Raw genomic sequence first — 16,721 nt, 5'->3', positions numbered from 1 at the left:
CTTAAATCCTTGCAGTCTGAAGTGAGCTCTACCACTGCCATGCATTTGTTGAACACCCTGGGGGCTGTGGTGAGGTCAAAGGGCAGTACGCTCTGCAGTGGTAATGACTGGCTCCTAGCCAGAAGCATAAACACGTTCTGTATTAATCTGTTCATTTATATACGATAGTATGCATCCTGAAAGTCTACTAAGCAGATCTAGTTATCCTTGCACAAATGCAGAATGGACTGAATTGTGAACATCTGAAACTTTGTGTCGAACTGATTTGTTCAAGTTGCTGAGATCCAAAATAGGTCTCCAGTCCTCTGTTTTCTTTGGCACTAAAAAGAATCTTAAGTAAGTTCCAGATTCTAACTGGTCTGGTGGGACCTCTTGGATGACTTTTCTAGCAACTTTTGTATTTCTAGTGCTGCAGCTTTCTTCTGACAGGGTGGACATCAGAAAATTTCCGTACAAATGGAAGTAGAAGGGAAAAGGAAATTATATAACCTCCGGAAATAATCCTCTGCTCCCACACATCTTTTGTGATGTCTAGTAAGGCTCTCTTTTTGCAGGGATAAACTACCCCGGATTGCCTCCAGAGGAGGACAATCTGGCCTGTTTCAGAAACAATAGTAGGGTCTTGTCAGAGAAAGAATCTCTAGACCCTTGTTTCTGCGGGTCCCCTCTGCCATGTGGGCTTCGTCTTCTATTTGACTTCTCTCTGCCTCTGGGGGGAACTACCTCCACGTGGCTCTTAGGAAGGACCTTGAGACTTCTTGCACCATATTTTTCGTTCTCGTTGGTTCCTGCAGAAGGTCCTTTGAAAGGTCGGAAAACATACTCCCACTGCAGACAGGGTCTTTCCATCTTGCTCACACCTAGACAGTGTCTCATTTATCTTACGGACAAACAATGAACTGCTGTCAAAGGGTGCACTGACAAACAAGGACTTGAAGGGCTCCACAAAAATCACACAAGAGCATCCAGGCATGCCTCCTGTGGAAATGCTTGAACCTGCCACTGTTGAGGTACCTTCAGCTGCATGACAGATAAGCCTCATGGATGAATTAGAAATAGATTGCAGGGTAGCCAACTGTGAGGTCACAGAAGTCCGAGTCTAGGGAGTAGTGGTCCCAGAAAGGGATTTTGACAGCTCCTTTATCAAGTCTCTTTGTAGTCTCAAAGTGTGCCAGGTAGTTCAGCAACCTGAGGGCAAAAGTCACTGAAGCATACAATCACTTCCCAAATCTGCTTAGCAAGTTCCTTTTTAGTGGCAGATGTCACAACCATAGCATCTTAGGGAACTCCCTTGCTCCAAAACTCCCTTCCTACAGGTGATGCCAGAATCCAATCCAGTCTTTTGAGGACTGGCTTAACTGCATCAGGCACCTTCCACTTTCACCTAGAGATCAAGCCAATGATCTCACCGGCAGGGGGAGTTACCTAGGAGGTAGACAGGCCAGCCCCAAAGGTCTCAAAGAATATCGATTCCTTGTTGGAGGACCAACCACCCCTCTACTTAATGATCTCAAGGATGTCTCCATGAGAGATGTCTTCGGGTGGTGATTTAGAGAAACCTTCCCTTCATCAAAATCAGTTTCTTTGGTGATTAACTGCTGAGAAGAGTCTAAGTGCTTCCTCTTGCACTTCCTCTTCCTATGAACTCATTGAGATACTCTGAAGAATTGTCGGAACAGACAGAAATATTCTGCTGGGTAACCTGAAAGACTTTGGGCTGGCTGTCTCTGTGGCGTAGAATAATGGGGCTCAAGGCACAAAGACACACATCCAAGGGGGTAGGATCAGTTTGTTCTGATGAGGCAGAGAAATTACACTTCATCATCTCAAAGGCAGAATACTCCAGGGAGAAGGAAGCCAATGGAGACAACAAGCCACTCTTTTGCTCCATTGGCTCCCTCTGGCCCGAAGGCAGTCCACCCGAGGCAGAAGTTGGTGTCAAGCTGTCCAATGCCAAGGCAGCAAGGGGAAAAGATAGCTCTGAAAACTTCGAAATCGACTCAAATTCATCAGATCAGACACGGAAACTTCGGCTCAAAAGTCATCCATCTCTGAAAACGCCAGAGACGGTGCACTTAGATACCTTCTGATATGAAGATACCAACATTTTCAAATATGATCCAGACAGACCTGAACGGCTTGGATTCAAGGGTTACAAAACGGTAAGTTGGATCGGAGAAGGAGCTGATATTGGTGGAATAGTAGAAACATGGGCTTCCTGAACCGAATGGGTAGGAGCCAGAAGAACTCCCATCTGTATCTGTGCTAAGAAAAACATTTTGTCCACATCTACCCAAGTCAGACTTCTGGAAGAATGAGAAGGAGCCACCAATGGAGACCAAAAGTGCCAGCGTGATTCAAGGTAGGGGGAAGGTACTCCAGAAAGTACCAGGTCCAAAGATGGGGCATATTTTGCCCTAGACAAAGGTCTCTGAGCCAAAGACGATCTGAGGAAGACTTTGTTAACTCCAAAGCCAGCTGAGCAGGAACAGCTTTCGGATCCAACCTATACTTTTTCTTTGGCGGTTCTGTGGTAGGATCTGAAGAGGGTGTTGAGGACCTCGAAGGCCTGGAATACTTGGATGAATGCTCCTTTGTCTTGGGCTTGGGGGATTGAGCCCTAGAAATAGCTTCTGAAAAGGATGAGGGAAGTGATCCTTTCAGAATTAATTTATTCTTCCTATCTGCCACCGCTTGAGAATTAGAATAGTCTATCTGAAGATGTACTGGACCCAAACAGTAAATGCATAAAACGTGAGCATCTGATACAGGCAACTTGTGCCTGTATTTCTGGCACTTCTTAAAGCCAGAAGGGCCTTTTACAAACATTTTGAAAATATAAATAAGAGTAGAACAAAGAATTATTTTTTTTAAATTAGTAAAGACAGAGGTATAGAAAAAAATTACCAATAATGTTAATTCAAGTTACACTAAGAAAAGTGTAAGAGGGAAAGAAAAAGAACACAAACTATGGTAAAATAGAGTACTCTAAAGATGTGTAAAAAGGAAGGATTTATAAATAGAAAATTGTAAAAACTTAACAGTGAGCAAAAAGGAAAAATAAACTTACCGCTAATCTTAAATGCTCGAGAGCTCAAGGCGACCATGTCCAAACGCGAAAGTGGCAAACGAGATCTGGAATATGTTAGGGTTGGTGCATTGTGGGTAAGGGAGGAGCTTGAGAGTTTTTTGGTGGCCATGAGCTAAAACAAATGTCGAGGTTAGATCCAAACCAAACTGTTGAGGAATGAACAAAAATTGACATCAAATTATGGATTTACATATATTAAGCCAGAGACTGCCATCTTCAAAAATATTCCCTTTTCTCTGAGGTACGGTAATTTTAGAGATGGCATATACAAGTTCAGGGATATGGGGGCACGCCCCCATATCAGGGGTGCAATTGAAGAGTGGTGTTTGATTCTTGGGCTTCTCCTGCATTTTTGGTCTTTTCTCAGGTGTCAGGACTCTGTATTGCAAGTGTCAACATTTCAATAGAAGCCATTTTAATTACTTTAGGGGACACAACTATACGGGAAAGAATTCCCAGAAAAAGGCCATGATTTTAAGGAGGTCACTGTGTGGCAATATTTTTAACTATTTACTTTTATAGAAGATTGCTGAAGGCATGAAAATGATGCTGAGAGTACTGTATGCCAAAAAAGGAATAATGTAAAAATACTTGCAATAGGTAGTCTCGTTAACAAGAAGAATCTAATCTAATAAACAATGGTGGCTTGTGGCAGACAGGGAAGAAGTCCAGAAAGTAACCCGGATGGCCTGGGATCAATTAGTGACCCAGGTTCTGCAGGCCAGTGTGGGAAGATGAGAGACTCATCCATCTGAGAGGAGTGATTGCAGCTCTCTCTTCTGAATGAATGATACCCAGTACAGGCAGGATTTAGCAGTCAGTACAGAGTGAAGGCCAAGAAGAAGCACTCAAAGTAGTGTGCATGAGCTATAGCAGGCAACAGGCATCTGCAGAAGAGCATGAGCTAAAAGAGGCCTGCTAAGGAGCTTCTACTTGCACAGGCTGTTACAGAGGAGTCAGAGTATAGAAAAAATATCTGATGGTTGCCTGAATGATGTCCCCCAATGCAAACTCTTATCAGACGTAAGAAATGGACTAGATGAGTCATGGGAAGGGTAATGGTCTTTACGCAAGGAGAAGAAAAAAGTTATAGAAAAAATAATTTAATACAAAGAAAAATATATACAGACTAAAGATAACATGTAAATGGATAAGCAAGGTTCTCTAAATAGTCCTTACTTCTGATCAAAGTCAAGTCCTCTAAACAGTAATTAAAGCAATACAGATGTAATTCTTCGTATAATGGTTATTTATCTTAAGAACTACTTACGGTATGCAGTGCAATGCAAAGCAGGACAAAAACACTTACTGCTGATTTCCATCTAATTCAGTTTTCAAGAGAGACATAAGAAGCTCATGACGCAGCAGACAAGCCTTCTTCACAACCCTCTAAACAGAGACAGAGAAAAAGTTAACTCAAGATCAGCTTTTTTCTCTTTAAAAATCATCTGACAGTACAGTTGTGTAAGGAATTTATACTAGATGTTTGAATGGACCACGGCTGCAGTAGTACTAACTACTGTGACTTCTGCTACAGAAGGTCTAACTTTTTGACGGATTTCCAGAGCACACCACCCTTCCCCTTTCATGCAGAAAGGTATCCACATCCTTAGAATACCAACATATTTCCAGTAGAAAGCAGTCATTCATCCACACCACCTTTATTTTTTCCTTTCCATGGTCCAGCAGGCAACAACTTCTATACAGGTCCTTGGAGGTCCTTACAGGAGGTAGAAATCTGACAAAGCACCCTCCCCCCCAGAATAAGGATAGGGCACTACTCAATCTCAGCCTATGCTCTACAGCAGGGATGTGACAGTGAGATGGTGAGGAAATGAGTGCATTCAGAGAGCAGTTGCAGGACCTATTAGTTAAAGCAGGACAACAGGAATTTGTGTTGATAATGGATGACCTGAATGTACTCAGAAGGACAGATAGAACAGGATAGGAGAACTGCCTAGGTTCACATGGTGGGACAACAGGAATAAAGAAAAAAGGTCATTCTAGACCTCTGCCTGGCAAATGGTTTAATGGTGACCAACACATAGTTCAGTAAGAGACAATAACAAGATCACATACAAGAGAGTGCCAAACACACAGTTTTGGTAGACTTCCTCCTAAGTAAGAAAAGGGCAGTGGGGTATAATCAAGAATTGCAAAATCATCCCCAGTGAAACTGTCGGCGCATAAGTTGCCAAAGTCAGCACCAAGCAGTCATCAGAAAAGGGGCCAGGGTCAGAGACTTGGAAGCTGACTGGAGAGAAATCACAAGAGTTCAAGCCAATAGTAAAGACTCTTGCACCTCAGGAAAAAGAGGACGTATGTGGAGATGAAGACAAATGTCAGCCCTTCAAAACAGCACATGTGAGAACAGATACGTGGGATATGCTGCCAAGCCAGGTATGCAAACAAGGTACACATGGAAAGCTGGCAGTGGGCTGTAGAAGTCCAGGAAGTCATCAAAAGAAAGGAGTGCAGGAAAAAGTGGAAGATAGAAAAGGAGGACCAGGCAAAGAAGGAATACCAGCTTGTTAACAAATAGGCTAAGAGACCAGTTGCAATAGCAAAGACAAAGGCATAAGAGGCATTCTACCAGCTTCTGGAAAGCGGCTCAGCAGGTGGCACAAAGAAACTATCATGTTTGCAAGGCAAAACAGAAAGATAAAGATAGTCAGACAACCCTCATAAGGGATGCCAGCAGTAACCTGCTCACCAGTCCACAGGACATCAATGTCTGATGGAAGAAGTACTTACAGCAGCAGCTTCTGAATGAAGAAAACCCAAGTGAAGCTGTACTGCCCCAGGCACAGCCTGCAATGAAAGAAGAGAAGAGCCCACCCTAGGAGAATTAAGAACAGAATTAAGGAAAATTAAGTCAAGGAAAGCAGCAGGCTCAGATGAGTTTACAGCACATATGATCAAGATGTTGGGTGAGTTAGGGGAAAAATGGTTCCAGATATTATTCATAGCCTAGGCATAGGCATTTCCCACATGACTGGAGAACAAGCATACTAGTGTCGGTGTACAAGAACAAAGGGAACATTCACAACTGTGGGCAGTACAGAGCGGTCACACTTGCGTGAATGATATGGGGAGGGTGACTGATAAATTAATGTGCAGAGTAGTAGAAAGTAAGATGGGAGATGAGCAATTCAGATTCAGATCAGGATGCAGCCACAACTGATCCAATGTTTGCAGTGAGACAAGTGTTTGAGAAGCAGCTAGAGATGACGAAAGCGTCCAAATGTGCATTCCTCGATTTGGGGAAAGCATATGACAAGGTTCCAAGAAAGCTGAATTGGACAGTTCTGCAATAGTTATAAGTCTCACAGACATGGATACAGTTAGTGCGGGCTCTGTACAAGAACATAAAGACACAAATACGAACATTGTTCAGACTCACAGAGGGGTTCACAGTCTGAGTGGGGGTGCATCACAGTTCAGCTCTGAGCCTACTGCTGTTCAGATTGGTGATGGACTACATTAGCAAACAGGTCAGTCGGAAAAGTCAACAAAGCTGATGTATGTAGATGATTTGGCACTGCATGCAGGTTCTGAACAAGAACTTCAGCAGATGATGGGGAAGGGAATTCAAAACTGAAGATACACAGGATGAAACTGAATACAGATGATGCAGTTGTAATGGCAGCAAATGATGAAATGATGAAGAAGCTGAGAACTGAGATAGAAAGGAAAGGAGTGGAACAGGTTAGCAGTTTCAAGTATCTGGGAGCAGTGGCTGAGGAGAAGGGAAGTTTGAAGGAAGAAGTCAAAGCTAGAATTAGAGGGGCTGCAGTCAACTGGCACAAAGTGTAAGGGGTAGTGTGTGACAGAAGAATGACAAAAACTGAAAAGAAACAAAACAGTGGTACAACCAAGTACTTCTGTACAGTACAGAAACCTGGGCAATAAAGGCAAAGCAACTGAGGAAACCAGGAGGGTGGAGATGAAGTGCATGAGATGGGTGTTAGGATGCACACTGAGACAGATGAAGAAATTAAGACATAAGAGCAGAAACCCAAGTACCTCCAATAGCAGAGAAGATCAGACAGAACAGATTACTGTGGTTCAGGCATATCTGCAGGAAAGCAGAAGGCAATCTGGTGAAGACGTTTTGGGGAAAGATAGGAAGAAGGCAAGAGGAACAGAGGGTGTCCAGCAAATAAACGGATGGATTATGTGAGAGAAGACCTGCACAAGTCAGGCATGACTGCTGAAGAAGGTAGGACAGTGGCAATGAATAGAAAAAGACAGTGACAACTAAAGCAACACCCCAACCCTTTGTAGTAAAATAAGAAGGGGGTTGATGATGGTGAGAGAGCCAATGCTGCTGGGACAACATGGCCTCTCCTTCCCTGCATTCTAGATCACCCCAAGTTAAAGGATCAGAGGGAATGCATACAGAAACAGATATGCCACGTTGATGGAGAAGGAAACCACTGCCCAAGTGTGTTTGTGTGATGCTCTGGTGCAGAATTTCCTCAGTTGTCTGCTGCTCTGAGATGTGAATCAGTTGCAACAACACATCCCTGTCCAGCATCCACTCATGGGGATCTGTCTACCATCTGCCCAAATGTCGATCACTGAATTTTTCTAAGACTGCCTGCAGACTGCCCTTTGGTTAAACTTAACTCTAGGGTTACCTCCCAGGCAGTCACTGCTGGACTACACAGGTGGGTACAATCGAGTCCCTCCTGTTTGTTTACCATATTATGGATGTGTTGTCAGTGACAACCTGAAGCAAGCTCCAAACTGATCTACATTGTTTTTGGTGATTGGGTCACTGCCAATATTCATTCTATAATGATGTACCTCTGAGTCCTGCCCCACTTGCTCTGGAACTTGAGTCCCCCTTGACTGGACTTAAAGGCTGTGCCAGCGGCATCTGAGGGCAGAGTCTTATTCACAGTACTCTGTCTGAGGGAGACTCCTTGTTTGACTGGACTTGCTTTATCAACTCCTCTAGTTCTTGCTTGATGCTAAGCAGAATGGCAATACTATCTCACAGGGACTGGCTGTATTGCTCCAAGCATTTCTGTGATACCACTAGAGCTGTCCTGTCTGCAGCTTTGTCAGAATTATTATAAAACAGATGCCATACATACAGTGCCATAAAAACTCTCTCACCATAACATCGCCTAGAGGTTGGTTTTCACCCAGATAACTTAGATTCAACTCCAGGTAACTTTAGTTCAGCTCCTAGTATGGGAATGGACTATTATTTACCACGGTTATCACATATGGTCCTACTCTATTTGGGAAGTGAGCACTACTAAGTGCTTGAAAGGAGTGGTAACTTTCAAGTGTGTCTACCTAAAGGTATATATGCCTAGGCATTTTATGGTTCTCATGATCACTTGCCTGTTGTTCCTAAGTAATGGCCATTTTCTGACAGATCTCCAGAAAGAGGCCTGCCAGGGATTTCATTTTTGTCCTGCATGGCAAAGACCTCTAGTTACTAGAATCCCACAAGGTATGATTTGGGTAGGGCTGATAACAGACTCCTATGGTTTAGGAACAGGGAGTACTCTTTCCTGGGACTAAGCCTTGATCAGGCAATCATCCAGCTATGAGCAGCTATAAATACCCTTGGTTCTGCAATATGCTATAAATTGAGCCAGGCTTATTGTGAAGACCTTGGCTGCAATAGCTAAACTAAAGGGCAAGGAGGCAAACACTGGTAGGGGGTACCTCCTATCTCAAATCTGAGGTATCGGTGGATGTGAATATGTAGGTAGAAACCCTTAACATTCAGGATCACTATCACAGCTTATAGGGATAGGAGGGGGTATAAAGACGTGCATGGTTAGCATTTTGAATTCTGGCACTTTTAGTAAGGAAATGAACTTTTTACAAGTTCAAAATGAACCATCAAAATCCCACCTTACTGGGCTTGGAAAAAGTCTTGGAGCAAATTGCTTTGCTTTTTTGCACTAGTTCTACTTATTACCTTTAAAGTTGAAGGTCATCCTGAAGAGGAAGTACTAGATCCTTTTGTTCTCTTTGCACCACTGGAATACCCGCAGATTTAGGAATTTGACTGGCCATCTAGACTGAAACCCCAAGTTACAATTTACAGGACCTGGTGGTCTTTGCCAACAGCTCTCCTTCATGTAGAAAACTGTGCCAACCACTTATCTTGCAAGTCTGTTGGGTCTGAGTTGGTTGGAGGGGAAGCATGGAGCAATCACAGCTGCTCCCTGTATGAGGTGTGACCCTGACGATTCTCAGACTTCCTCTTTTGGTCTGTCAGTTCTTTTTACACTGAGACTTTTTTATTTTCACCAGTTTATCTTTACCATGACATTAATATTAGGGCCAGCTCTTCCAGGAGTGATTTCTGTTATATCTTAGTATTGAAGGGATGGAAGAAATAAGCAGTTGTGTCCCATTTGAAGAGTTTCATTATTCTACATAAGGTAACACAAAAAAAAAAAAAGAGATGCGTATGGGATATCTGTGAAGCACAAGTCAGGTCTTCCTCCTCTATGTCAGAAGACTAACTTCTAGGCAATAAGCTATCTCCCTCTTTTAAATTACAGAAATCCTGCAGATTTTATATAAACTGCAAAAAGCCCTTGCCAGAATGTACCACCCCTGGTTGAGAGTCTGGAAAGGGGGGGGGGATGTGAGATGCTGCCTTTTTCCTGAGGTACAGGCAATTGCAGGGAGCTTAACTGTGCACATCCTATATCCGAACAAGCGAGTCTTCTTAACTTATTACATCGCCTTGGAAATCTGGGTCTGCAAATGGACATCCCTGACTTCCATTTTCTAACTGTGGACATTAAAAACACAACAAAGAAAACTAAGGGGATACCATCCTCCTCCTTATAAACAATGAAACAAGCAACAGAGGCAGACATCTCCAGACAGGCATTTGGACTAACATCCCACAAAAGGCCTGCCACAGGATGAAACAAGCAGAAGAGGCAGACATCTGCAGAGACATTTGGACTGACATCCTGTGGAAGGCCTTCCACACAGGAGGGCATTCCAGAATACAAAGACATGGCAGCCTCCATAGGGAAACAGCAGAGCCTTGGATAATTCAGGTCCCTGGGCCAAGAACTGCAAAAGTACTTTTATGGTCTGGCACCTTAGAGCCAAGAAGGGACATCAGGGGCTAAAAAATAACATTTCCAGTCTTCTGTTCATCATTCTCTCTTGGTTGTGTCTCCTTTTCTAAGTGGCACATCTGCAACAGGCAAATAGATGCTGGAAGATAAGGCAACCCTATGGGCCATGGCCTCAAGTCTCTTCCTCTCTAGAGGATCAGGAATGGAAAAATCCCTCCTTCTTAATATATTTCTGCTAAAATCCTGACAAATACTAGTTAGTGACATTGTGCTTGGGTCCCATATACAAATGCACTGAGCATGGTAGTCTTTATACAGGATTTGCCTATCACTAGCATCTTCTGGAACAGACATCCCTAAACCAAACTTGAAGGACAACTAGCAATGGCAGTAAGATGAAAATGTCAACAGTGCACTAAGTTTTAAATGAAAAGTCCAAGTTCTAACTTCACTGTCTGTATACAGAAACTGCAGTAAGCTGAAGAGACCAGAGGACAAAGATCTAATCCTAGACAGTTATTTTCTAATATACGTTATTACAGTAATGTTCTTACAAAATATACAAGAACCAGAGGACAAAGATCTAATCCTAGACAGTTATTTTCTAATATACGTTATTACAGTAATGTTCTTACACACACACACACACACACACACACACACACACACACACACACACACACACACAAAATATACAGCTGATCTGAAAGAAAAAAAAAACTATGCTGCTGAATAAAGGGATGACTACAGCCATCAGTGGACTACCAACCAATGATTAAATCACACAATAAATAATCAGTTCAGATTCAATATGGGAACAGAATCAGGGTAACAACTTTCTCCATTATATCCACATCTTAGCCTAGTAGTATGTAAAGTCAAGCAGCTAAACATAGTTCAGCTTAGCTTCACAAATTGACAATTTGAATGACAGCCTGCCAATGCACAAAGCTAGGTAGCTAATGTCCTGAGAGACAGCAGGTGCAAGTTAGCTACTCTTCCTACATAAAAACAACTTTTCTTGTATCTGTTTGGAGGCGGTCTTTCCAGAGTATGGTGTACCTTGTTGAAATACTAACACCGTCTTGTATCAGTTGTGTTATGCCATGCCTCAGAGACTGCAAGCATTTCTGGTTCACAAAAGTCAGTCCAGCTATGCATAACATACACTTGTCTCCAAACATTTCTTGAAATTATATGCAGTCTTGTTTAACCTTTTGAATTTGCCTACAGATCCTGTGCAGAATCAATCATAGTACTATTTACAGCAGGGCCTGTGTTTCACAGACATCTGACATAGGAAGCATGACAGGGTAAGGGGTGTAATAAGGTAAAGCACATACAACTTTCAAGCAACGAAAGTTTTAGTATTTGGTAGAAAAAGTAAGTAGTGTGGAAAGAACACAACAGCTTAAACAGTTTACAAAGTTTTGTCATAGAAGTGGTAAACTAAACTAGAGAAGCAGAGCACTGGAACAAAGTGCAATTGCCTGCATGAAATGAGCATTGCTACCCAGGAAAGAGAAAATTAATAGGCAAAGGATTATCAAGAACTGACTGGGTATATCTGACATGATGGCATGTTCCCCAGCTCTCTGTCCAGGAACAGACGGAGGCTAGCTATTGATAATATAGAAATAGACCTAGCCTATAGTGAGAGGAAGAGTGGCAAGGAAGGATTGGGAAACTACAGCTGATAGATCCAAAAACAGATGCATGCCTGAAACGCCAAAACGGCCGATAATCCAATGGTAACAGTCCCAGCGGCGAAAGCGCTGGTACTGTGGTATTATTACCACCAGGAAAACCCCTAGCACCGAGACAGCAGTGCTTCAGCAGAAAGGTCTCAGTGAAGAGAAAAAAATACAGCATGCACATGCCTGAAGACAACCCACACATGATCACAAACTGGGAATGCGTCCGGCCCACAATAAATTACAACTGGTCATTACTCATGGTGAACAGCCCCGTCATCCAACATCCTTGAAGCACATGCCTGTTTGTCTCATATTTACCCCATAACGAGCGCAAATAAATCACAGACAGCGAACTGCCTTGACGCAGCTCCCAGAGCTATCGCCAGCTTTATCAAACAGATAGTGTTATTCAGCGCCTTGCTGACGAAAGCCTTGAAACGCTGACCTACATAACGCTGAACAGCACGTGAGACCGAATTCCACAGAATCACTGTCCCCACGGTCATTCAGTGCCCGTGAGCATGACCACCACCAGTGTCAGAGTCTCTTAACAGTGCTCACACACCCGTTCACTGGTGCCTGTGCCACCGAGTAGAATGGTGCAGGCTCCTCATCGAACAATGTGACGAGAACAACGGCCCTTCGTGAAAGATTTTGTCCTCGATAGCCAGGTCATTGTCCTTCCAGCATCGTGTGGTCACCCGTCAACACCATAACCCCGGCGTTACCGCCCGCACATCATCGCTGCCGAACTCATCTTCTGACACGATTCAGTGGTCAGATCACTTCTATTGAATTTGAGTTCATTTCTTGGCTGAGAACAGGGCCTGACGAGCCTCTTCTATCTTGAGGGCACCGCTGTCATCTCATCGCCAGCATAGGGACAAATTGGCTGCAGCAAGAAATCCCAGCCTTAAAAAATTGGGATTTAGGAAGATCTGACTCAGATGACTTCAATGCAGATCTTGTTGATAGAATATCGGGTTTATGAATTTATATGGCCAAACAATGGGTCAATTTTTAAACAGAATGATTCATTTACACATAAAAAGATCGGGACAGAGATGGGGTCTTTAGAAGGCTGAGGTTAGTATTGGAGGTACCTAATAATCTGGGTCATAAAAATCATTGATGATACTGGAACATCTCTTTTAGATAATAAATTACACAATGGCACTGTAAACCATGTATCTTTTTCTTAGGAAGGGGACTAAACCATCATATTGGTATCCTGACAAAATTTCATCGCTAATGAATTTTGAGAATTGGCACCAGTGGTTATTGTATCCCATGTGGGCACCAAATTTGTGATTAGAGTCCCATCGTGGCTTATGAAAAGTGGTCAATACCCCTGATGTTTTTGAGATTATTGGTGGGGCCAATTGCAGTCTGACAGTTATCTATTTGAAAACCACCTGCCCTTATGCTTTTTGTATATAAGACCTTCAGGCTGCCTTGAACTAAGTCACACATCATGACATTAAAACGTTCCAGAAGAATAAGTGGAGGAAAATAAAAAACATAACACAGCCAGTTTATGTTTTCATCATTACTTATAATATTAGGGGGTAAATGTGAAGATAATTGTAAGTGTACAAATATTTACTATTGTGAGAGGAAATTTGTTACCTACCTGGTATATATACTCACCTGGTCTTAATGACCAATATGTACATATTATGTATTGCATCGGTTCAAGTTATTCCCAGTTGTGTAACCGGGTTGGTTTGTGTCTCTTTTAAATATGTGTTGCTACATATTTTTTTACCACCAGTAAAGTATATTATTGGAATAAACTACAGCTGAACCATCTGGGTAGGCAAAGAGATAACATTTTTTTCTAAGTTCCTACTTGGACTAAGTAAGCATGTTTGGTGTCCTGACGGCAGACACAGTTCAATGTGCTGCCACATGTGTGAGAAAAACGCACAGTGTAGAAGATCTTAAGGCTCTCAGCGAGTCAAGGGGTTTACAACTAACCAAAGGTTTCTGGTTAAAGGCTTATAGTGCCTGCATATTTGAACTGCTTCTTACTGAAATTGGTACACCTTGTTTGCTGTAGCATAGACTAGATCCAGGCCTGCTGAATCTTGCTTTGTTTGTATAACTTGAGCACTAATCCAGGCATTCTTTAAAGTATTCAATTGTATTTATTACTGCTTGGTAGTAACTTGATTAAGTGTAGCTATCATTCGAAGTCTTTTGGATTAAGCACTTGGGCTTCAGACCAGTTGTTTTACATTAGGAAGGTTTGTGGCCTGCACTGTGGTGGCAGGACAGGTAGCTTGCATCCTTCTAAGTTGGGAACTGCTGACTGAGGGCTCAGTGTCTGTTATTCTAAAAGTGTATTAGTTCTAGTTTAAGCACTTGGGCTTCAGGCCAGTTATTTTACATTAAGAAGGTTCGTGGTCTGCACTCTTGTGTTAGGAGAGGCTGGACTCTGCCCTTCTGAGCTGGGAATTTCTGGTTAAAGGCTTATAGTGCCTGCATATTTGAACTGTTTCTTACTGAAATTGGTACACCTTGTTTGCTGCAGCATAGACTAGATCCAGGCCTGCTGAATCTAGCTTTGTTTGCATGCTTGTTGTCCGTTTGCTTGTTATTTCCCTGAAACCCTAATTCCACTTAAAACGTGGCTTTTCAGCGCTTCTGTGGATCCCTAGTGATATCTGCATTGCTTACTGTACTTATTTCCTTGTTTCACTTAAAAGAAAGTTACTGTTTGTCGTTTTTGCATTTAAGTTACCTGTAACACATTGCATTTAAGTTACCGGGCACTTGCTCACTAAAGCAATTATATAAGTCAGCACTAAAAATTAAAAGCACTACACCCTCACAAACTCCCCTTGAGTACCTTGTTCCCCATTGGCCCTTTTTTCCAATTATAAAGGAATTCCCAATACTATTCTAGCATGTCCAAAGGTCAGTTGTCAATCTCTTCTCCGGTCCAGCTGGTGAATCTGGGAATCTTGAGGCAATGTTACAACTGCCTCATGTACACAGACAAACCTCTCCTCCTCCCAACAAATTCCAACACATGTGAGAGATGCAACCATATAGCCAAACTGGAGGCTAAGCTCTCTCAACTCAGTACTGGCTTAACCAATCAGGAAAAGAAAGAAACCACACTCACTACAATTCCAGTCTCACATAGACCTACCACGACAGCAAACCAAACACATAAACACACAAAAACATACTCGGAGCCTCTAAATAAAAATCTGCCTAAGCAGCAGACACCTTCAAAGCAGACACCCAAGCAACCACTACCCCAAAACAAAACACGTGCAACACATAGCTTACAAAGCCAGTGTGCCGAACAGTCACAGCCCTTAAGGCTAAACAACACACCCGATACATTTGTAATAGGTGACTTTATAGTCAGGCACACTGACGTCCCGCTCACCAGGCTGAACAAGGAGAAGGTCACGGTGAGCTGCCTGTCGGGTGCTAGGATCCGCCATATAACACAAGCACTCAGGTCACTCCAAGGCAAGTACAAATATGACTCGGTCATTGTCCATGCTGGTGTGAATGACCTGAGACGTACCTCCCTGGACTACATGAAAAGAGACATAGAGGAGCTCTCTGAGCATGTAGCCCAGGCCGGTATGACCCTGACCTTGAGTAGCATCTTACCCTCACCAAGAATGATGCCACAATATGAAGACAAGATGATCAATTTCAACAACTGGCTTAAGTATTGGTGTAATTCAAAGGGGATCCAATGCCTGTCAGCCTGGGATGACATGCTCGACAAGCCACGATGCTTTGCTAGGGACGGCTTGCACCTGTCACCCCTGGCCTTTCAGATACTGGCAAAGGCTCTTGCTACCCCCATAGTGCCTTTTTTAGGCAAGGCTCAAAAGACAAACCCACCTCCATAGGTATCACAGGGGATAAGAAACTAAGAGTAATGCTACTCAACGCCAGAAGTCTAAACCTCAAGATGCACGCACTCAAAACTCTCCTTAGCATGGAGAACATCGATATCTGTGCAGGAACAGAAACCTGGTTCAAGGCTCCTGAGAGCACACCAGCACTACCAGGTTATACCTCATACCATGCTTTTCGGCCCCAAAACTTGGACCGAACCACAAAAGGAGGGGGGAGTATCAATATCCGTCAAAGATACCCACACCTCCAGGTTGGTGGCACAGCACGAAGCATCAGAGACTATCCATGTGAAACTAACAGTGGGTAAAACTGCCTTCCAGTTTATAGTCTGCTACAGACCACCCTCCCAAACCCAGGAACCCCACTCGGCCTTCCTGAGAACATTGGAAAATATGAAGGTCTTTCCAAACACCATTATATTGGGCGACTTCAACTACCCAAACATAGACTGGGAGCATTACTCTAGCTCCAACACCCTAGCCCAAAGTTTCCTAGAATTTATAAACTCAAATGCTATGGAACAACTTGTTACCACTCCCACAAGAGGGGAAAACATACTGGACCTGATCATCACCAACATGGGGACTCTATGCTCCAGACCAGAAGTGTATCCCTCACTGGTAAGATCAGACCATAAACTAATCTCACTGGATATTCACATCCCTACCCCACCCCCTGCCCAGAAAACCAGTGAAAACTTCTCTAAAGCAAATTTCACACTCCTCAAAACTGAGGTGGAATCCTTCAAAGCCCCCGGGCCTGTGGAAAATACGGCCCAGACCACAGAATCCTTTATAAACGCATTCTATGAACACCTTCAGGAATGCATGGATCATGCAATCTCAAATAAAACCAAGACCCAATCCTCAAAAGGCAGACATCCTGTCTGGTGGACCCCAGCCATAAACAAACTATACAATAGAAGGAGGAAGCTACTACATGATAGAGCAAAATCCC

The 16,721-nt window shown here is 43.1% G+C and overlaps 1 protein-coding gene across 1 annotated transcript in view; it reads right to left on the bottom strand.

Annotated features, from left to right (window-relative positions):
• The window catches only part of HAUS5 (HAUS augmin like complex subunit 5), a 1,223,310-nt gene that overhangs the window by 815,079 nt on the left and 391,510 nt on the right, over positions 1-16,721 (bottom strand). The window contains exon 10 of the mRNA XM_044080749.1: positions 4,401-4,480. Coding sequence (XP_043936684.1) covers positions 4,401-4,480 — 80 coding nt within the window. The remainder of the gene's footprint in view (positions 1-4,400; positions 4,481-16,721) is intronic.

The sequence above is a fragment of the Protopterus annectens genome, chromosome 8.part0 (assembly GCF_019279795.1).
Source record: "Protopterus annectens isolate FY-2018-M chromosome 8.part0, PAN1.0, whole genome shotgun sequence".
In the NCBI taxonomy this organism is placed as follows: domain Eukaryota; kingdom Metazoa; phylum Chordata; order Ceratodontiformes; family Protopteridae; genus Protopterus; species Protopterus annectens.
Note: the sequence above shows the minus strand (reverse complement) of the source record. Positions and strands in the feature narration are given on the sequence as shown.